The following is a 22,305-nucleotide window of genomic DNA, read 5'->3' as shown; positions in this document are numbered from 1 at the left end:
CATTAGAGACTGCCGCGGGGTCCCGTTCACCGACCCCCGGAACCGGTGTCGCGTCCCGGGAACAGGTGGCGGCCCAGGGCGGGCAACACGCCTCCCATCGCCCGCCCGGCGCCCGCCCGCCCCGCCCGCCCCGCCCGCCCCGCCCGCCCCGCCTCCGGGTCCAGCCCGCCTCCCGCGGCGGCGCGGTTCCCCTGGCAACGGGGCAGCGGCCGCAGGCACTTCCGGAAGCCCGACGGAGCTGTCCAATCAGCTCTGCAGACTCGCCGCGGGGGCCGATGGGGCGCCGGGGCGTGCGCAGACGCCGGCGTCCGCACCATGGCAACGGGCAGCGGAGGGGTCGGGGCGGCCATGGCGGCTCGCTGGGTCCTGAGCTTGTGCCTCCTGGCGGTCCTCCCTCGGGCCCCGCACGCCCAGACCTTCTCCTTTCCCTTCGTGCAGCCGGAGTCGTGCGGCCACAGCCAGCGCTTCGACATCTCCGCGCTGTCCTGTGTCCCGTGCGGGGCCAACCAGCGGCGGGATGCCCGAGGTGAGCCGGCCCGGCGGGGCCCAGGCGGGGCCCTGACGCCCCGGCCTCGGGGAGAAACGTCTGGGGGAAAGGGAACCGCCAGCGCGGGAGGGAGGGGTGTCCTCGGAGCACCGCAGCTTGTGCGGGGGCGGGGGGGTGGTGAGCCCAGGCCTCGGGCGCGGATCCCCTGCTTCCCGGCGGACGGGTCTGCAGGCGCCCTGCAGGGCGAGAGGGACGGCGGGGGGCGGGGAGGGGGCGGGGCGGGGGAGGGAGGGGCGCGGGAGGTTACGTGTCTGCAAACGGGACTCCAAGTAAAACATATACAATAATAATTAATAATAAAATCTGTTATTGCTTTTATTTTGCTTTTTAAAGATTTTACTCAGTTATTCATGAGAGACACACAGAGAGAGAGGCAGAGACCCAGGCCGAGGGAGAAGCAGGCTCCACGCAGGGGGCCCGATGCGGGACTCGAACCCGGGACCACGGGGTCATGACCTGAGCCCGAGGCAGATGCTCAACACCCAGGCGGCCCTTTGCTAGCGCTTTGATCTTGCATTTCAAAGGCCACAAACCTAGAGCTAGAAGGACCCTAACCAGGATGAGGTCCAGTCTTCTCCTTTTACAGGCGAGGAAATTGAAGCCCAGCCGGTGTTGTAATGACCCTGTCTGTCGCCCACACCGCAGCTCGGGAGGACCGGAGTCTCTCTGCCCTCAGCGTAATTTCCCCTACATCGTGTGTCCTTAACGTAGATTTCCTTAGGAGTCGTCCCTTTTGTTACTGAATATTACTGATTGCTCTTGAAGTCTCTTGAGAGTAAGCTTATTTCTTTTTCTTGAAACATGTGTCATTTGGTCCTAGTTCTCCCCCTAGAGAGGGGGAGAAGCTGCACAGAACAAGACTTTTCCCATATTACTAAGGAACAGAATTGGCATAGAGTAGAATAGACCGTATTCTGAGGTCCAGGATGTCTTCAATCTCGATTTGGTCACCCACGATGTCAACCCTCTGCCATCTCCAAATCTGATATATCCTCCTGTAAGTCATGATGTCAGGCTCCCCAGGTGAGGAAATACGAACGAGAAAGCGTTGCACAGGCTCCTAAAGTGTAGGGTGTTGGCTTCATACTTAGGAACCCAGATAGCGTATGCATCTGCTGCATAGATTTCGGTGGGTGCTGTTTCCACCTGATGTCTCCTTAGGGACTGTGGTCCTCACCCATCCAGCAGGTTGAACAGTGATCATCTTAGTCTACCATCTATCCAGAGGAAAACAATAATTTATTTGAATCAAGATAACTTAGTTCATAAAGTTTTGTTTTGGCAAAGTAACTTGGAAATCATCGAATATATGTATGTGGTCAGATGAAATAGAACCGTACAGTTTCCCATAACGGTTAACGAAAACTCTGATTATTAAAATTAAAGTCCAGTACTCCAGTAGTTCAGTGATGCTTGCACTTAAGTAGCAAGCACAATACCTACTGTGTGCCATACATAGTCTAAGACCTTTCCATATAATAACTCATTTACTACTCATACCAACCCTACGAGGTAAGTACTGTTATCGTCCCCATTTTGGTGAAATGGAAACCTAGGCACAGAGTTCAGTAACTTGCTCAAGGTCACACAGCTAAGTAGCAGAGTTAAGATTAGAGCCCACATAGTACGTTTCCAGATGTGCTCCTAACAGCTGCCCTGGTTTCCAGGATCTTGAGAATATTGAAAATTTCCCCATCTTGGAGTTTTATTTTTATTTACCAAGGTCAAAATTGGCTCTTTTCTTTTTAGGAACTTCATGTGTGTGTCTGCCGGGATTTCAGATGATCTCTAATAATGGAGGACCTGATATTATTTGTAAAAAGTGCCCAGAAAACATGGTATCAAGTATTTATTTTGAAATAATTTTACTGTAAAACGTAGTAGATTGAATGTCTTTATTTTAAAATTTGTATTTGTTTATTTTAGAGAGTGGGGGAATGTGCAGAGGGAGAGAGAATCCTTGAGCAGACTCCCTGCTGAGCACTGGGCCCAGTCCCAGGACCCTGAGGTCTTGACCTGAGCTGAAATCAAGAGCCAGTGGCTTAACTGACTGAGCCACCGAGGCGCCACTTGAATATCTTTATTTTTTAAACTATGTTTTAATGCTGTACTCTAATATGTTCTCAAATTCTAAAATTACTAAATTAACTTTGTTTTAACTAGAATAAATTTTAGGAGATCAGTGAAATTTTATACAAGCTTGGAATAAACAAATGTATTGCCTGAGTTTTTAAAATCTGAAATTTAAAAAGCCACAAAGCTGTGAAAATGTGTCTTTATGTTCTTTATATTTTCTCACAGAGTAGCTCTGTCTTAAAAAAATAGATAAATGATACAAAGAGCAAGTTGGGATATGTGTATTTTTAGACTAGTACAGATTGAGTTATGTGTCTTGGAACTACTGTGTCAATAGTTTTATAATAATATATGTTCATAATGATACATAAGGTGTGATCAGTTCATGAGTTGCCAATTGTATCATTAAATAGGTTAAATAGTATCTGTTGCTGCTCTGTTAGTCATATAACTTTTTGAAAATTAGTAAATTAGTACTATATATAATGATTCTTATATAATTAACAGAAATATATTTTCCAATCATTTTCAATAATTACAAGTCTTTGTGGGCCAGTTCTTTTATAGTAATGTTTCTTCTCATTATCTGGATAAAAAAATTTGAATCTAGGAATTTAATAATTACCATTAAATTAATTACTATCAATAGTATAATTTACCAATTATACTGATTTATGGCAATTTGATTCAACTTGTAAGTTTATCACTTTAATACTTACTTTATATGTTTAGAAATAGTGACCATCCCTGAATTATCAATGATAAAAAGCTGCTAGTATGAAATGGCTGCAAAGCAAATTTATTTTTCAGTGAAATTACAAAATAATCCTAATTTTTAAATAGTTCTATATAATGTAGTACCAAATATAGGACCATTTCTTGATATATGCAGTCTTTTCAACTAAAAATAAAAATAACTTGTGGTATTGTTTTGTTACTGCCATTTGGTTTTTATTCATTTTGGTTACTATATAATCCCAATTTTTTTTTTTTAAAGCTTTTATTTGGGGGCAGCCCTGATGGCTCAGCGGTTTAGCACCGCCTTCCGCCCGGGGTGTGATCCTGGAGACCCAGGATGGAGTCCCACATCAGGCTTCCTGCATGGAGCCTGCTTCTCCCTCTGCCTGTGTCTCTGCCTCTCTCTCTCTCCCTCTCTCTCTCCCTCTCTCTGTGTGAGTGTGTGTGTCTGTCATGAATAAATAAATAAAATCTTAAAAAAAAAAAAAAAAGCTTTTATTTGGGCAGCCTGGGTGGCTCAGTGGTTGAGTGTCTACCTTCAGCTTGGGGTGTGATCCTGGAGACCCAGGATCGAGTCCCACGTTGGGCTCCCTACGTGGAGCCTGCTTCCCTCTGCCTGTGTCTCTGCCTCTCTCTCTCTCTCTCTCTGTGTCTCTCATGAATAAATTTTTATTTATTATAATAATTTTTATTTATTTTTATATTATTTATAAAATTTATTTATTATTTTATTTATTTATTTATTTATCCTGAGCCACTGAGGAGTCCCGATAATCCCAATTTGAATGTCATATTTTATCAAAAACCTTTGTTAGTACAATTAATAGAAATATCTTTATAATTTAACCACTTTATTTACATAGTCATATACCATAAAATTCACCCATTTGAAATCATAGCTTAATTTTTAAAAGTTAATGGATGTATTTGGGTTATAAAAATTAGAATATGTTATAATAGGTAAAACTAAACTATTAATTGGCTAATCTGTTGATTAAATCCTGTTGAATTTTGTTTTATCTTTTAAATTGGAAAGCTGAATGAAAGTATTACTTTGAAAGTAAGGACTCATTTGAACTGAAAATCATAAAGAAGCAGCACTGTTGCCCAGAGTTAACAGTAGTTAGTACATAGTGATATTGTATAACTTCATTTTGGAATGTAAGCATAGTTTGGCTATCCAGGAAATTTTTTTTATGTGGCTCCTATGTGCATGATTTATTTGAGTATTGACTATTAATTATATACTATTGTGATGTTGTGTGTGTGATGTAATACTTTTTGAATTTACATCACCAATTAAGGAGAAAATTAAAAAAGGATAGATTTTATTCTATTTCATTTCATTTCATTTCATTTCATTTCAGAGAGGTATTACTGAAGATGGCTGGAATTGCATTTCTTGCCCCGGTGGTTTAACTGCAGAAGGAAAATGTCACTGTCCCACTGGCCATGTTTTAGGTAAGAAGTAGATTCTTTATGAAAAAGTAGTAATGAATCTTCACTTAGGCTGTTTTTGATAAGAAGATTAATTGAAATTGCTTGGTGAAGAGTATTTTGTTGTCCAAAATTTAATGATATTTAAGACAACAGCAGGCATTAGGAAGAGAATAAAAAGCCCTACTTGGTTAAAAAAAAGTCTTTTTTTTTTTAAATTTTTTTTTTAAAAAAGTCTTTATATGATTAGATGGATACTTCCTTAAAATAATGTGATAAAGTATATATGTTTCAACTCAAAAGCCTACATAATGCCAAATAGGGAGAAATGATAAGCATTTCTATTAATGTCAGGATCCAGATAAAGATGTAAACTGTGCACTTAGATAAGTGAAAGAAATAGGAGGTAGAGTAATTAAAAAAGAGGTAAAAATCATTTAAAAATTAATTTTTAATGACTGGATTATATGTTTAGAAACCCAAGGGAATTACTGAAAATTATTATAAACAATTAAGGTTTTTGATACAAAATTATTTTCCAAAAATTAGCCTTCTTCTATCTAAACAACAATTCTTCAGAATATATGAAGAAAAGATCTCATCTAGAGTAGCAACAAAAAAAAGTGCCTAACATGTATAAAATAAATCAATTGAAGAAACCTTTAGAATGCTCCTGTAGGATACAAAAGTTGGCTTTAATAAGTGAAATACAGGGCAGCCTGGGTGGCTCAGCGGTTTAACGCCACCTTCAGCCCAGGGCGTCATCCTGGAGTCCTGGGATCGAGTCCCACATCGGGCTCCTTATATGGAGCCTGTTTCTCCCTCTGCCTGTGTCTCTGCCTCTCTCTCTCTCTCAGTCTATCTGTGTCTTTCATGAATACATACCATGTTCTAGGAGGGGAAAATGAAATTACTATAAAGATGTCTGCTCCCCAATGCCACTCTGTCCATTTAACGGAACTCTAATAAATTCTACTAGGATATTGTTTGTCTGTTTTAGAGACTACACAACTAATTCCACAATTTATCTGGAAAAAGTGTGAAAAACCAAGACAATTATGAAAAAGCTTAAAGTAGAGAATCAAATAGATCCAATCTCAATTGGAATGTGATATGTGATAAATGTGGTATTTTATGTCAGTGGAGAAAAAACTGATTAGTAATGATACTGGGGAACCTTGGAAAATGCTAAGTTGGGTTTCTAACTTATTCCTTAAAGACAAATGAATTTCAGGTCAATCAATTATTTAATTATTAAATATGAATCTATAAAGGATCAGTAAAAAATAGGAAAAATTTTTTTAGTCTTAATGTGGAATAGGCCTACGTATGAGGAGAAACCTAGAATTTATACAAGGAAACATTGGTTAATTTTACTAAATACGAATTCTAATATCACATAAAGAAATTATAAACAATACTAGGAAAACACCAAACTAGAGAAAAATTTATAGTGCATACAATCAACAGAGGTCTAAGTTCTGCAATATACATAAAACTTCTTTTTTTAAAAAATATTTTATTTATTCATGAGAGACACAGAGAAAGACAGAGGCAGAAGGGAGCCCAATGTGGCACTCAATCCCAGGACCACGGGATCACGCCCTGAGCTGAAGGCAGATGCTCAACCACTGAGCCACCCAGGCATCCCTATATAAAACTGTTATGAATAAATAAGAGCAAGAGGAAAAGCTGAATTTAAGAAAATGGCCCAAAATTATGAATAAGCTTCAGAAAGAAAAAAAATGCTAAATGTGAGAAACAAGCTGAACCTTAGAGTAAGAATAATATTAATTAAAATGTTATTTTTAACCTACCAGATTTTATTATCAACATTTTTGAACTTTGATAATGTTTGCACCCAACTTAAGGTTGCATGAAAGGGAAATAGTTATTGTATATTGCTGGGGAATTATAAATTGGTGCAATCTCTGTGGAGAGCAGCTTTACAGTTATTTATCAAATGCAGATCATCACCCAAGTAGCCCTCATATAGGAATTTCCGTTCTAGTGTAGGGAAATACATGTCTGAAGAAGTATATGCATGGCTTCTTATTGCAACATTAGTCCCAAGACAAAATATTGTAAAGAATGTCAAAGTCCGATAAGATATTAGTCAAACTGTCATACATCCATGCAATGGTGTAGGATACAGAAAAATATAATTATTATACAGAAAAATAATGCAGTTCTCTAAGTATTACTATAGAAACAAATACATTAAATAAAAAAACAAGCTATAGAAAAGTTCATATTTACTCACCCACAAATATTTGAATACCTCCTATTTGTACTGTTTTCTTTTTCTGGTGAGCTACCATTTATGCTTTCTAAAAATAATAAATTCATAGGTGCTTACGCAGCTTTATTCTGGAAGAATTCACAAGGAGCTAAGAGCAGTATTGCCTCCAGTGTGGAGAACTGGCTATCTGGGGGAAAAGGGTGGGAAAGAGACTGAATTCTCACTTTAAATTTTTCTGTGCCTTTTATTTTCATATTCTACGTATATATTATTTATTCAAAAATTGAATTTTTAAAGAAAAATCCCTGCCATCAATTTATTTAAAATCTAGTTAGAAGGCAGGATATGCAAATGGAAAAGTAATTTGCAGAATAAGATAGCAACAAAATATTTTCACAGGAACACATATATTAAATCATGAAATGAACATTCTAGACAATAAATGGAAGGAAGAACTCACTTCAGCCAGGGTTATTTGGGAAAGTTAGCATGGCAGTATAATAGTGGGGCCTTGAATGATTAATGGGATTTCAAAAGGAAGCAAGAAAGAGAACATTCTAGGCAGAAGGAAGAGTGAACAGGAGTATTATTATAAGTATAAACATCTAGGTGGAATATAAAGGGATTATGGGAATAACAGTGTAGTGAGTTTAAAGGTTCGTTGGTCGAGATTATGGGAGTCTTGAATGGTAGCATGTTCTATGGGCATAGGCCTTTTGTTGAGCTCCTACTGTGGCCTGGCCATTGTCCAGGAGCATGGAGGGTAAGACAGTGAAAAAAAGACCGTGAACAGGAATGCAGTCCCTGCCCTCATGAAGTTGATGGTTAAGGAGTGGAGGCCGGAAGTAGGGAGAGTGTGAAGAGGCTGCTGCAGTACTGTAGACAGGCAGCGACAAGGGCCTGAACCAGAGTTAGAACACATTATACCCACAGGAGTAGACGCCAGAAACATCGAAAGGATGATAATAGATGAGATGAGTGAAGGAATATGGGGATGAGGAAAAAGGAAAGTCAAAAATATCTTTGGGATTTCTAAGTGGAGATGAAGATGATGAGGTTCATAGATTCAAATGCTGTGACCGAGTTCTGAAATGACTCGTGACAGTCAGAGGTTGCAGTTTTAATGAATTGCTAAGAACGGAGGCTAGATGCCAGGGGGATCAGGCAAGGGCTCTGACACTGAGTGACCCCTTAAGGTTGGGTGACCGCTGTGAAAACAGTATTTCACTATTTTATTTTTTAAAAAGATTTTATTTATTTACTTGAGAGACAGAGTGAGCAAGGGTGAGATCGACAGAGCACGAGCTGGAGGAGGGGCAGAGGGAGAGGGAGAAGCAGACTTCCTGCTGAGCAGGGGATCCTGCTATGGGGCTCCGTCTTGGAACTCCAGGATCATTGCCTGAACTGAAGGCAGATGCTTAACCCACTGAGCCACCCAGGCGCCCCAGTGTTTCACTATTTTAGAGGCTACTATTACATACTCAAAATTCTCTGTGTGAGCTCCTTAGAGCCATCTTGAACTTTTGCTGTTAATTTGTTCTGTGGATTTGCAAGAAGGCCTACTAGGGGAGAGTGGACAGAAAGAAGGTACATCTTCTGGCATAAGCTCTTTCAACTCTTGCCATTTCTGGCATAGGAAGAAAAGCTCAGATAATCAGGTAAATAGTTTTTTAAAAATAAATGCAGTAAGTATATATCATTAAAAATATCAAATCATGAGGCTACAAAATGAGAAATGAAAGTCTACACTTCTCATCTGTTTCATTTCCCAGAAGCTACCCTAAGGTAGTTAATTATTTATTTTCTATCCTTTCCAAGTTTTTAAAAATATTACAAATATTTTGGAGTGTTTATTTGCAGTGTACTTTGGAGAGAGTACTCTAAGAGCACACATAGGTTTATTGCTTAAAAAGGCATGTATTTTTCAACTTTAAAATTTTACTTTTTAAAATTAATGTGTTTATATGGCTAGAAATATATATAGTATAGAAAAATATAAAAACTAAGCCCTTTCCCTTCTGCCCTTATTTTCATTCCTAGTTCTCTAATGTAAGCACTATTAAGTTTCTTTTGTGTTCTTCAAGAATGCTTTATGTATGTGTGTCTTTATACGTTCTTGAAAATATTTATATGTTGTCATGCTCACTTATTCATAAATATTTGTTGACAAAAAGTTAAAATAATTTTTAAAATAAATTTTTAAAACTTCACTAAACAGAAGGGCAGTTAAGCTAAGAGGCATTAGCTAGTCAATGCCAGCAGATTGTTGTCATCATGTAAGAACGTGGGTCCCATGAAATCAGATTTTCCTATTTTTTTAAATAGGAAAAAATTTTTAAAAGATGCCAAAAATATACAATTTTTATATGAAACCTTTCGATTTAAATTTTTTCCAATTAAAATATGTTTATTGGGTACTGCCTTTGATTGAGCAGTGAATCAAACTTAGGTTCTAGTGGCAAGAGGAAGACAATAATGAATCTCAAAAATGAACAGTATATGCCAGGTGATGCTAAGTGCTATGAAGACAAATGAAGCAGGACAAGGGAGAGAGAACAAGTGTTATTTTACATGGATGATTGTGGAAGACCTCTTTTGAAAGGTAATATCTGAGGGAAGATTTGAAGGAAGTGAGGGACAGAGCTATAGAGATGACTAGGGTACTCATGCTAGGCAGAGGGAAGAGCAAGTACAAAGATCCTGAGGTGGGAGCGTACCGAGCATGTTCAAGGAGCAGCAGATACACCGATATGGCTGAAGCAAAGAAGGAGGAAAACAAGCAGATGGGTCTGGAAAGTTGAGGTGATTGTGTGCAGACCACAGAAGGCCTTGTAGGCTATGATAGTGACCTTAGAAATTACCCCAAGTGAGATGCAAGGCCACCGGAAGGTTTTCAGGGGATTAAAATTATCACACATGGTTTCTGCCTAAAGCATAGAGCCAGGGCTCCAATTAGGAAGCTGTTGTTAAAGTCCAGGTGATAGATGATGATGGCCCTTGGCCTGGGGTAGAGTTGTGGAGGTAGAGAGAATAACTCAGTTTCTGGATATATTTTGAAGAAAGAGCTAACAAGATTTGCAGATTTATTTTTTAATTTTAATTTCATTGTTTTTAATGTGCAATGTAAAAAGAAACGATACTCTTAAGGCTTGGGGCCTGAGTAAATGGTCCAATGGAATTGCCATTTACTAAGACAGGAATGACTGTAGGAGAAACAAGTCATTCACCTTTACTTCAGTTAAAATCATTTTTAACATCTTGTAAAAAAACCATTATGGATAAAACATTATTGATAACATTATGATTGGGACTAATGGTCTTTGACCAATTTTCCCAATGCTGGTTCTCTGTTAATTCCCGTAGCCTCAGAGTAATTGTTATCATTTTGATGTGCGTGCACATACATGTTTGCATGTGTGTTCTAGATATGTTCTAGAACCTTTTTTTCTTGTTTTTAAAATATACACTATACCCACAGGAAATATAGCTGGTATTTTTATATAAATGTTTCATACCAAAAATATTGTTCTACAGCATACTTTCTCCAGTTACCAGTATGATCTGTTGGATTACCTCATTCTTCTTAATCTACTCCATAGTATTTCATAGTATTTCATAGGTTGAATATACCATCATTTTGCTATTGTAAATTTTTTTTTATTTTTTATTTTATTTTTTTTTTGAATTTTTATTTATTTATGATAGTAACAGAGAGAGAGAGAGAGGCAGAGCACAGGCAGAGGGAGAAGCAGGCTCCATGCACCGGGAGCCCAACGTGGGATTCGATCCCGGGTCTCCAGGATCACGCCCTGGGCCAAAGGCAGGCGCCAAACCGCTGCGCTACCCAGGGATCCCTGCTATTGTAAATTTTTAGGTTGTTTTCTAACAAGGAATGCTTCAGTAAATATCCGTATATACATGTACCAATATTTCTGTAAGTTAGGTATCTAAAAATGAAATTGTAGTGTTGAAAAGTATGTGAATTTAAAATTTTAATAGGAGCTACCAAAAACCGTCTAAGTTGTAGAAATATGTCAGCTGTCTATGAAATTACTTGTCTCTATATACTCGCTGTAACAGAAACAGACAGGTAAGAAGTAAAAAAAAAAAAAAAAAAAACCAAAAACAAAAACTTGAAGAAAATACTTATGATTTGGAAAATTAGTTGCTTTTTTTTTTTTTATTCTTCCTTTATTTTTTTATTCTTTATTTTTTTTTTTTTAGGATTTTATTTATTTATTCATGAGAGAGAGAGAGAGGGAGACTCCATGCAGGGAACCCAAAGTGGGACTCGATCCCAGGACTCCAGGATCACACCCTGGGCCAAAGGCAGGGTCTAAACTGCTGAGCCACCAAGGGATCCCAGAAAATCAGTTTTTGTATTTTTTTTATGTGGGAATGAGGAAGTCTTCACTTTTCAATACTTTTTTATGGTGATGTCTAACATGCTTCTTCTGCAAATCGGATATTTTGAAAATTATTAGGATAATAATTACAAGTGGGCTTCACAAAGTATATAGAAGATTAATGTTGACTTTGAGTTACATCTTAATTTTGTTTCTGATTGTTTAGTGGAAAGAGATGTTAATGGAACGTTGTTGTCTCAAGCAACTTGTAAGCTCTGTGATGAAAATGAAAACTCTTTCACAGTAGCAAATACTTTAGGAAACAGGTAAGCAGTGTGCCGAGTGCTGACTTTAAATACCATCTTACATTTGTATGGAATTTGTACCCTTTTATTTGAAGATTTTATTTATTAGAGAGAGCAAGAGAGAGAGAACACCAGCAGGGTGAGGGGCAGAGGGAGAACCAGACTCCCCACTGAGCAGGGAGCCTGATACAGGGCTCGATCCAGGGACTCCAAGATTATGACGTGAGCCGAAGGCAGGTGCTTAACTGACTGAGCCACCCAGGTGCCCCTCAAATCTGCGTTTTTAAATACTTCCTGTGATATCACTTCTCCTCACAATAACCTTAAGGATAGAAGTAGACATTAACATATAAAGAAACTGAAGCTCAGAGAATGAGACTGATTAGAGTGCGTTGGCCCATTCTCTTATCAGTTGTTTGACCTTGGCAAGCTTAGTAAGTCAGTCTTGTCTTTAAAATGGAGATTCTCCACCCACTTCATAGGCTTTTATCACAGCTTAGAAATCAATATGTGAATTCTTAGCCTAGTACTTTAGAGTAAAGGCTCCGTAAAAGGTAGCTGTTTTTGTTTGTTGTTGTTATGTAATTTGTATGATCTAGAATATATATAGTATATAAATATTAACATCTATTCACAGCATACTATGTGCTAGGAACTGTGCTTTGTAATAAAGTTCTATAAAAAATTAATAAATGATAATTATAGTAACCCAAAAGAAGCCTGATTTATAGCCCTATTCTCTATCACTACTTGTCTCCCCTTCTTGCATGCTTGCATGCACACCACGTACACACACACACCCCTGCCTCTCTAACTCAAGCATAATATCCCTATTTCAACTTCTTCAAATTTTTTTTAAAGGGCTACATGATGACTTCCCTCTAAGCACAGTTTTCTCTTCAGTTCCCAAGTTTAAAATAGAAAATCCTTGAGTAGGGATCCCTGGGTGGTGCAGCGGTTTAGCGCCTGCCTTTGGCTCAGGGCGCGATCCTGGAAACCCGGGATCGAATCCCACATCGGGCTCCCGGTGCATGGAGCCTGCTTCTCCCTCTGCCTCTCTCTCTCTCTGTGTCTCTGCCTCTTTCTCTCTCTCTCTCTCTGTGTGTGTGACTATCATAAATAAATAAAAATTAAAAAAAAAATCCTTGAGTAGTTTCTGAGGATATTTAGTATTGGGTCACTACTTCTCTTAGGCTGACTACATCCCCAGGCCTTCCCTTCCAGTTCTGCTTCACGCCTAGGACTATGTCCCTAGTCCTCACACTAGGACTATGGGACTAGGACTATGGGACTAAGACTATGCCATGTCCCATCCCCTTTCACCTGCTCTATCTTAAGAGTAATGAATACTACAAACCCATCAGTGTCCCCACTACTCTGGCGGATGCTCTCCCTCCCTGTATATCATGCATTAATGAAAGCTATATTTTCCTAAAATAAATAAGGAAAATGAATAGACTTTAAAAGTGTTTATTATAAGTTTAATGAAGGGATAGATACACATATCTTCTTTTTGCTTTGTGACAGTCAAAGGAGACTGTGTGACAGAGCCAAGGAAAGTAGATTTGATATAACTGCATATGAACAGATTGGATTTCATTTCTATGAGTTTGTTGGGCTCTTAATTGAGTGGCTTACCATATCTGCTATTCAATATTACTTGTTATGTACATTTCATATAGTTTCTAAAGAATACTCTCCTATTATTGGTTAATTTTATTTATTTATACCTTGTAATACAAGGAATGGTAGAAAACCAATCAATGTTAGTATTTTTAGTGTGTTTACTTTATTGCAAGTAATTACTTAGCTAAATGAATCTATTCTAATCTAATCTATTCAGCATTTAGGAAGACAGCTGTTTGATGGAATTAAGTCTAGCATAATTCATTAACATTTAAAATTTTTTTTTGTTATGTTGACAGATGTGTCCGATGTGAACCAACATTCATCAATACCAGCAGGACTTGTGCATGTTCAACACCGAACATTTTAGTAAGGCTCATCAAATTAATGAAGTATATATTTTAAAATTAAGTTGCTTATACCTTTCCATAAACTTTTTTTTTTTTTTTTTTAATTTATGAAGACAGGGGGATTATGTTTCAGCAGCACAGGGAATTTTCCTTCACGTGTAATTTCATCTGCCCGTTATGGAGATCTTGTGAGTATGTTTCAGTTTTTTTTGTTGCATTTTTATTGCGTTACTGCCTTTGGTCATCAATCTGGGACTAAAATGAGAAACAGTTTTGTGTAAGTCATTTTATTTTATTTTTTTTATTTTTATTTTTTTTGTGTAAGTCATTTTAAAACAAATTATCAATCTAAGAAATTTTAACCACTTAGCATTATTATTTATAAGTACAGTTATTCTCTACCTTGGCTCATCCTTTTTGAGTGAACCACCAAATGCTTAAGCTGGGAAGTTCTTTTACAGATCCTAGAAAGAAGGCAGCATTATGTGTTAAGAGCACCAGAGAGTCTAGTCTTGAACCCTGGATTTGCCAGTTACTAGTTTTATATCCTTGGACTTACTTAATATATCTAAACTTTAGTTTTATTGTCTGTATATTGAACATAGTAATAATACTTAACCTCACAGTGCCTGCACATGGTAATCACTGGAGAAATGAGGGTTATTCATATCTGGCCAGATTCCTTCTTTTGTAGATGACAGCACGGAGGCCTAGGGTTAGAGCCTCTGCAACACATGCTGGTCTGACAGTGTCTTCTATGTCAAATGGGAAGAAAGAGGTTGAATTGGAACTGAAGAGATCACAAATCCAAGAGAATAGGAGTTAGATGACTAGGAATTAGTTAATGAGCATTGAAAATACTCAGTAGGCCAGTAGAGCTTGGGGTGGACTGGCTGGGATCTGATTGCTCAAATTGTCCTTAGATCAGTGAGAATGATTAGGAGGGGTTGGAGGATAGCCATGATGAACATAGAATCTAGGCTCTCGATGAATAAAGCAAGAATTCTCCAGTATTGTCTTGTGGGTGTGATAGTAGGCAAGTACCAAATATTTGCAAAACAACAAAATAAATACTAAGAGGTATAAATAGGGAGCTCTGAGATCACCCAAAAATTGGTTCCTTAGCAATAAGATGCATATCATTTGGAGTGTTCCTCCCCAGGTGATAGTGACCTTCTGTATACCAGTGTCAAACTTGTAGGCCTTTATTTTCATTTTTTTTGTGTGTTTTCCTTTTTAAAAAAATTTTGCCAAAAGGACCAGCAGATCTCTTCTCCCTCTTTGGTGTCAGATCAGTCATTTAGAGCTCCCATCTCTTTCAGTCTCATCTGGAATAAGTCCTTAGTCTTTTCCTGCCTTTCATGAACTCCACAACTTTGAAGGTTACAGGTCTTACTTACAGTCTATCGGATGACTCTTGACCTGGGTCCATCCAGTTTTTCCTCATAATCAGGACATGCTTGGCAGGAAACCACAAAAACGATGTCCTGCTTTTCTCAGTGCATTGTACCAAAACAGAAGGCATGCAACATCCGTATGTCCTATCACTGGTGATGTTAACGTAGATCACCTGCTGTAAAGTCACCGTGTCTGCTACAAGGGTACCATTTTTCCCTTTGTAATTGGTTAGTATTTAGTGAGGACAATTTGCAAGATTATGCTTCATCTTCACAAAACATTAACAATAAGTTCAGTAACAGTAAGCTTTACTCTCCATCAGTTATGCTTGCCTTTATCAACCACTACTATGATGGTTGCCAAATGTTTCCATCATTCGTTCTACATTTATTAATTAACCTTCTACTGTAAGGAAGAATTTTCCCTTCTCCCCATATATATATTTATTTGTTTCTGTCAGTATAGATTAGTGGGTTCCTATTTTATTCAATTGGTTATAATCCAGTATATGCATTATTTGTTTTGGTGCTCAAATTGTCCTAGATTTAGCCATTGAAGCCCCTTCAAGTTAGCTCCTTTTCTTTTTTTTTTTTTTTTCCCCAAGTTATCTCCTATATCTTTTTTATATGTCTCCATCATTCTTTGAGGATTTCTTACCTTTCTGACACAGCAAGATTTCCAGGCTTATCTTATACTTTTCCTACCCCAGTCCTGGAATCAGACATTTTTTTTAGTTTTATTTTATTTTATTTATTTTCTTTTTTTAAATTTTACTTATTTAATTTTATTTATTTTATTTTAATTTTATTTGACAGAGTGAGTGAGTGTGAGAGATAGCACAAACAGTAAGGAGGAGTAGAGGGAAGAAGCAGGATTGAGGGAGAAGCAGACTCCCCACTCAGGTTATGATCTGAAGGTAGACACTCAACCAGCTGAGCCACTCTGGCACCCCATCAGCTATTTTTCTAAGATTTTCTGGAGTACAGTATTTAGAAACCAAGGTTACCATACTTAGAATGCCCTCTTAGGAGACAGAGCCAAAAAATATATACACACACAGTTAAATACATAAACACATCTATAACTATTTTTATATTTTGTATATATATTGAAGTAAATGAGTTCATACTGATACTTTCAACTCCAAAGCAATACTTCAGCATTCCTTCTAACATTTCCTTTTGACAGATTTTAAGTGCCTTCTCCAGTAGTGAGAAATCTTGGTCTCATCCTCACTTAACTTGTTTACCTGGTATAACAGTCTTTCAACCAAGCTACTCTTTTCCACACCACCTGCACGTCCTCCCTTCTTCACACCCCTGTGCAGTAGATCCATTGTAGACTTCTCTGTTAAGAAAAGGTGGGCAGGGAAAGGCAATTCCATTCTTAAAGTTCATCTGATTCAGTGAACGCATTTCATTTAAACATATGAATCTTGAACACTAACTGATGCTTTCCTAAGGACAAATTTAGAAACCTTGATTTTAAGTCGACTATTTTATAATTAGTGTTGAGACAGGTTCTGTGTAGTTATATGAGACATGTAAACAAATGTAGTCAAAATTCTGTGACTATCCTGGCCCAGTCCTCAGCCGGGCACCCTTGGCAGTTCACCTGTAGGTTGGTCAGGGCCTAAGGGACCAGTTCAAAATAAATCCACAAGATACTAGATGGATTGATAAACCAGAATGCATACTTATTAGTTTATGTTGTTCCTGTAATTGGCAGCTAGACTAAAGTACTTGTATTAACTTGATAATTTACACTCTTCCTAACTGGAAAAGTATACTTAGAACATGACAGATCAGATGTTTTTTGGATAATACAAAATTGAAACATAATTAGTTTTGTATAATTTTATGAGAGGCATTTAATCCCACTGTAGGAATGTACCTGCCAATCAGTAATAAAGAATTTCTATATACTTGAGTCAGTGTCTTCCCATTGTCTTTCGCTGAAGATAGTAATAGTGATTAGTGATCTAGCATCTTGGTTGTATGTTTTTCTCACTTTCATTTTGAAAATTTCAAAATCACAGAAGAGTTCAAAATACAAAACCATGACTATATATATATTTCACCAAGGTTAACCAGTTATTAATGTGATGCTGCATTTGCTTTATCTTTCCATGTGTATATAAAATGCATACATATACACACACACACTTTTTTTTCTGAGCAACTTGAAAATAAGTCATGGATGTATGACACTTCACTCCTAGGTATTTTATTATGTAGCTTCTAAGAACAAGGGGGCTTTTGTTGGCATCACAGCAAAGAAATTTAAAATTAATGTAATAGAATTACCTGATACATCGTTCATATTCAAATTTCCCCTCTTGTTCCAAGAATGTCCTTTATGCCTGCCCTCTCCCCTTTTTGCAGGCACATAGTGGGGAGGTGAGAATCCAAGAATCCATTTAAGGATCCCACACTGCAATTAATCTTTTAATTTTCTTTAATCTAGACCCTATTCTGTTTTGCTTTTATGGGTTTTTGTCATTGTTTTTGCTGTTGTTTTATGCCATTGCATACAGAGTCAAGGCCAGCTGTCATGTAGAGTATCCCGCATGTAGACATTTCTGATTGTTTTCTCATGATTAAGATTCAATGAAACATCTTTTTTGCAAGAATATGATATAGGTGTTGTATACTGCCATTGCATCATAACAAAGAGCACAACATGTTAAGTGCTCCATTTCCTGGTGAAGCTAAATTCAGTGGCCAGGTCACCATGGTATCTTCCACTTCTCTTCATTGTAAAGGTACTGTGATTAATAAGTTAGTCTGAAATTTTAATTTGGCACTGTGTAAATACCCATTTTAATGGCCATTGATAAGCCAGCCCGTGCCTGAGTCAAGTTTTAAATTGGTCATTTCACAATGATTTCACAGTTCTCTTATTCCCTCTACACTTACTAGTTAGCAATCTTCTGTAAAGAGTGCTTTCCTTTCTCTCTGCTTTTTTTTTTGTTTTTACTTTATTGTGAACTCATGAAATCTTTGTTTATTCAATGTGTTATAATTGTTTACTATTATTTTTTTTTCAAAGCTCAAATTGTCCTAAATTTTGAGAGATTTCCTGTGTTATTTGGACATGTCTCCATCAGTCTTTTTGTACTTTGTTGGTTTCTCTATACCATGTTCCAGGCTCAACCAATATAATTTTTTTTTAATTTTTATTTATTTATGATAGTCACAGAGAAAGAGAGAGAGAGAGAGAGAGAGAGAGGCAGAGAAACAGGCAGAGGGAGAAGCAGGCTCCATGCACCGGGAGCCCGACGTGGGATTCGATCCTGGGTCTCCAGGATCGCGCCCCGGGCCAAAGGCAGGCGCTAAACTGCTGCGCCACCCAGGGATCCCCCAATATAATTTTTAATAGTTACCGAACACTCTCATTAATGTACTGAAATTTATATAATAGTAGTACCTTTGAATATTTAGGTTTTCTGTTATTAATAATATTGCTATCAACCATTTTATGCACATAGATATGTTTTTCCTTTTGGAGAGATTATTTCCTTAAGCTAAGTTTCCTAAGTGTTTCTAAACTCCTGGGTTAAAATGTGTAGATATAACTTTGTGAAAAGATCATACATCTTTAACATTGCCACTAGAATAGTCCATGGGTTTATTTTATACAAATTTCCAAGCACCATTGTAACTGCTTTCCATTTTTACTAATTTTTTAATGTGATCTGCGGTCTTATACATACATGTGAGTTTTTTCATAAAAAGGGAGAATTTTTGCTTCTTGAGAGATGAAAATAATGACTTATAATTTTATTTTTGATAGCTTTGGTACCATGTTCCATATAATTTGGTGTTATCTCCTCTGTACATGCATGTCCAGAAGATATACTCTGAATGGTGTTTCTCAGTGTGTCATTTTTTAGCAAGATGTTCAGATAAGCTTTAAACCAGTGGTTCTTAGCCAGAGATTTGTATCTGCAGCTTTCAGAGCACATGCATGCTTTGGTCTCGTCTTGGAGATTGATTTGGAATACAGCCAGGCATTTTCTGTTCTTAGGAAATTCCACAGGTGATTCTGATGTTCATCATTGTTTGAGAATCACCACTTTGGAGATTTTAAATATTGGTTATTCTGTATATCCCCGATTTCCTGTTGCTTAAAAATCATTCATAAATATTTGTCTTTTATTACTTGCCAATTTAATGCAGTATAATAATCCTAAATCAGCAATGTTAACAATGAAATACTGAATCAGTATCTAGGTTTTCTTCTATATTTTGCCATTTTGTTGTTTCTCGTATTACTAAAATGGGCGTTTATTTTTTTTGGATTATAGACACTCTTTGTTTCCTTATATCTTTTGCTGAAGTGACATGATTTTGCAGTGCAGTCCTTATTTGTGATAACTGAATTTGGTTAGAATTAATTCTTATAGTTCCATTAAAACTATTTTCTGGTAACACTGAGAAAGTAATAGTAGATATTTTCCATTGGAAAATATGCACATTAATGTTTTTCTAGCAATGTAGGTAAGAAATCTTCATTTGCATTTAAAACTAAAACTTATCTTGTGGTGCATGGGTGGCTCAGCCAGTTAAGCTTCTACCTTCAGCTCAGGTCATGATCAGGGTCCTGGGATCAAGCCCTGCATTGGGTTCCCTGCTCAGCGGAGAGTCTGCTTCTCCTTCTCCCTCTGTCCCTCCCCCTGATTGTGCTCTCTCTTTCTCTCAAATAAATGCATTTTTTTTAAAAAAATCTTAAAGTAAAAATAAAATTAAGAAACTGAAACTTCTCTTTTTGTGAACAGGGCATGTCTTTGACTTCAGAATGGTTTGCAAAGTATTTGCAGTCATCAGCAGCTGCTTGTTGGGTGAGTTTGAATTTTTTAAAAATAATTTTATTTCATTTTGAAGAATTGTGCCACCGTTTTTTTCTTCAGATAATAAAAGTCTTCTAAGTAGATATATCTCCATGGTCATATTCTATAAGAAGAATAGGCCATTTCTAGTGGAAAGAAAATATACAAAATTGAATGTCTTCAAGGTTGTTCAGCTGGAATTGAGTGTTAGGGGAAGGTGATTCATACTGTCACTTAGTACATATTTATTAATAATCTGCTGTGTTCCAGGCCCTATTCTCAAATCAGGTAATATATTTCAGAAAAAGACAGGGAAAAAATCCCTCATGGAATTATATTCTAGGTAAATGCAGGCAGTTCTAAGTGCTATGAAGACAAATTAACCAGGATAAAGAGCATAGAGAGTGACAGGGGTACTATTTTATATAGGGTGGTCAGGATAGGTATCTCTGTGTGTGATACCTGAACAAAGTTCTGAGGAAGTGAGAGCCACAGCAAATGCAGAGGTTCCAAAGCAGGAGTTCTCTGGTATGTTCATGCTTAATAAACAGGAAGGGGGCTAGAGCGGCCAAAGCCGAGTGAGTGATGAAAAGTGGAGAGATGAATTTGGGGATGCAGGGGGTGGCCATGGTGAGAATGTGGAGTTTACTGCAAGGGGGATATATGTGCTGCCAAAGCAAGTGCTGCAATGAGGATAGAAGGATTTTGTGCAAAGGAAAATATGATTGAACTTCAGGTTTTGAAAGGATCACGAGCATGGAGAAGAGATTTTGCAGAAGCAGGGAGACCAGGCAGGAGAGTATTACAGTAATCTGAATGAGAGGTGGTGGACCCACGGACAAGAGTGGTAGCGTGGAAATGAGAGAAGTTCAGTTTCTGGATATACTGTGAAGATTGAGCCAACAGGATCTACTGAGGAGTTGGGTTTGGGAAGGGAAAGAAGATCATTGTAATGTTTAACTTGAATAACTTGTAAAAATGGCATTGCCTCTTCCTGATACGGAAAACTGAGAAGTTTAAGGGGTGAACTCAACAATTAGTATTCTTTTAAATAGAGTTATTTTACTTCATAGTTTTTTTAAATGTCACGCTATGTTTTTAGTTCTTTTTTTTTTTTTTAGTTCTTTATTCAGTTGCTTATCTTTATAGTTTCACCTATAACTTACAATTAAAATGCCCACATTATTCATGTAGAGAGTTCTTTTTTACTTAAATTAGAGGAAAGGTATTAAAGAGCAAAAGAATATTGCCAAAAAGAATTTGTAGACTAGGTACAATTAAAACCAAGCATAATTTTTATATGAGTTTTTGCTAGAGTATTAAAGTCCATGTTACATCTCTTTGCCATGGTTCCCTCCTAGGTGTATGCCAACCTAACATCCTGCCAAGCTCTCGGAAACATGTGTGTGATGAACATGAATTCTTACGACTCTACCACTTTTGATGCATGCCGACTGTTTCAGGTTATCTTTGAAAATACTGCTGGACTGCGCACTGTTCACTCTGTTTCATTTTGGTAAAGATACCCTGATTGTTGAATTGTCATTTTAACCAGATTGAGTGCAGTTCCTTTTGGTACCCCATTACTAAAACAACTCTAATTGTTTACAGGAGACAGAATCTTCCATGGCTGTTCTATGGAGACCAGCTGGGATTAGCACCTCAAGTACTTAGTACCACACCTCTTCCTACAAATTTCAGTTTTAAAGGGGAAAACCAGGTATAAGTCACTAGATTTTTAAAGAACAACTGTATTTTGATTTCTCATTTTAAAAGGTCATAAGAATGTTATTAGTCATAATTCTTGATTCTTTAGGTTGTTTTTTAAAAATGTGATTATTAAACCTAAAAATCAGGTGCTTATAGGAATTAAACAGTATAGCATTTTGCAGTCTTACCAGTATATGGATACCTCTGGATTATGTGGTTGTGGCGGCAAGTAGCGCTCGTGGGACTGAGAAGGTAGTTTACGTCACCAAATGCCAGATAAACTCAGGCCTTCTGTATCTCTGCATGTTTAAGAAGTGCTTCTAAAGATTGATTGGGACTCTGTGCCATTTCCTGAGCATTTCACAGGTCCAAATTTTTACTTTCAGCTTTTTGAGCTTCTAGAAAGATGGACTAGATTATTCTCCCCCGCAGTCACTCCCTCACTCTTCTATACAAGTGCATGCACTTGCGCATGCACATACACACATAACAGGTTTCAGAGGAGGTTATCTGTCACTAGCGTTGCCATCAATTCTGGAATAATAGTTTTAATGCAAAAATATAGTTCATTTATTTTTAGGTGTGTTTAATCATAAAGATACTTAGATTAATTTTGCTTAAAAGTAAAGATAGTTGTATTTGATATTTGATCTCTGGGAAAAGAAAGGATTAGTCAACAATGAATATTTCTTTATAAAA

At 37.4% G+C, this 22,305-nt stretch overlaps 1 protein-coding gene across 11 annotated transcripts in view; it reads left to right on the top strand.

Annotated features, from left to right (window-relative positions):
* Positions 1 to 307: 307 nt before the first annotated feature.
* TMEM67 (transmembrane protein 67) overlaps positions 308 to 22,305 on the top strand; it is a 74,375-nt gene continuing 52,377 nt past the window's right edge. For all 11 annotated transcript variants that reach the window (XR_012019847.1, XR_012019848.1, XR_012019846.1 and 8 more), the window contains exons 1-9: positions 308 to 526; positions 2,297 to 2,385; positions 4,729 to 4,822; positions 11,613 to 11,712; positions 13,617 to 13,686; positions 13,781 to 13,855; positions 19,846 to 19,908; positions 21,258 to 21,412; positions 21,508 to 21,616. Coding sequence is in view for 5 of the 11 variants with exons in the window: in XM_072803914.1 (XP_072660015.1) it covers positions 316 to 526; positions 2,297 to 2,385; positions 4,729 to 4,822; positions 11,613 to 11,712; positions 13,617 to 13,686; positions 13,781 to 13,855; positions 19,846 to 19,908; positions 21,258 to 21,412; positions 21,508 to 21,616 (966 nt within the window). In the remaining 6 variants the exon portion in view is untranslated. The remainder of the gene's footprint in view (positions 527 to 2,296; positions 2,386 to 4,728; positions 4,823 to 11,612; positions 11,713 to 13,616; positions 13,687 to 13,780; positions 13,856 to 19,845; positions 19,909 to 21,257; positions 21,413 to 21,507; positions 21,617 to 22,305) is intronic.

The sequence above is a fragment of the Canis lupus genome, chromosome 28, assembly GCF_048164855.1.
Source record: "Canis lupus baileyi chromosome 28, mCanLup2.hap1, whole genome shotgun sequence".
In the NCBI taxonomy this organism is placed as follows: Eukaryota; Metazoa; Chordata; class Mammalia; order Carnivora; family Canidae; genus Canis; species Canis lupus.
Note: the sequence above shows the minus strand (reverse complement) of the source record. Positions and strands in the feature narration are given on the sequence as shown.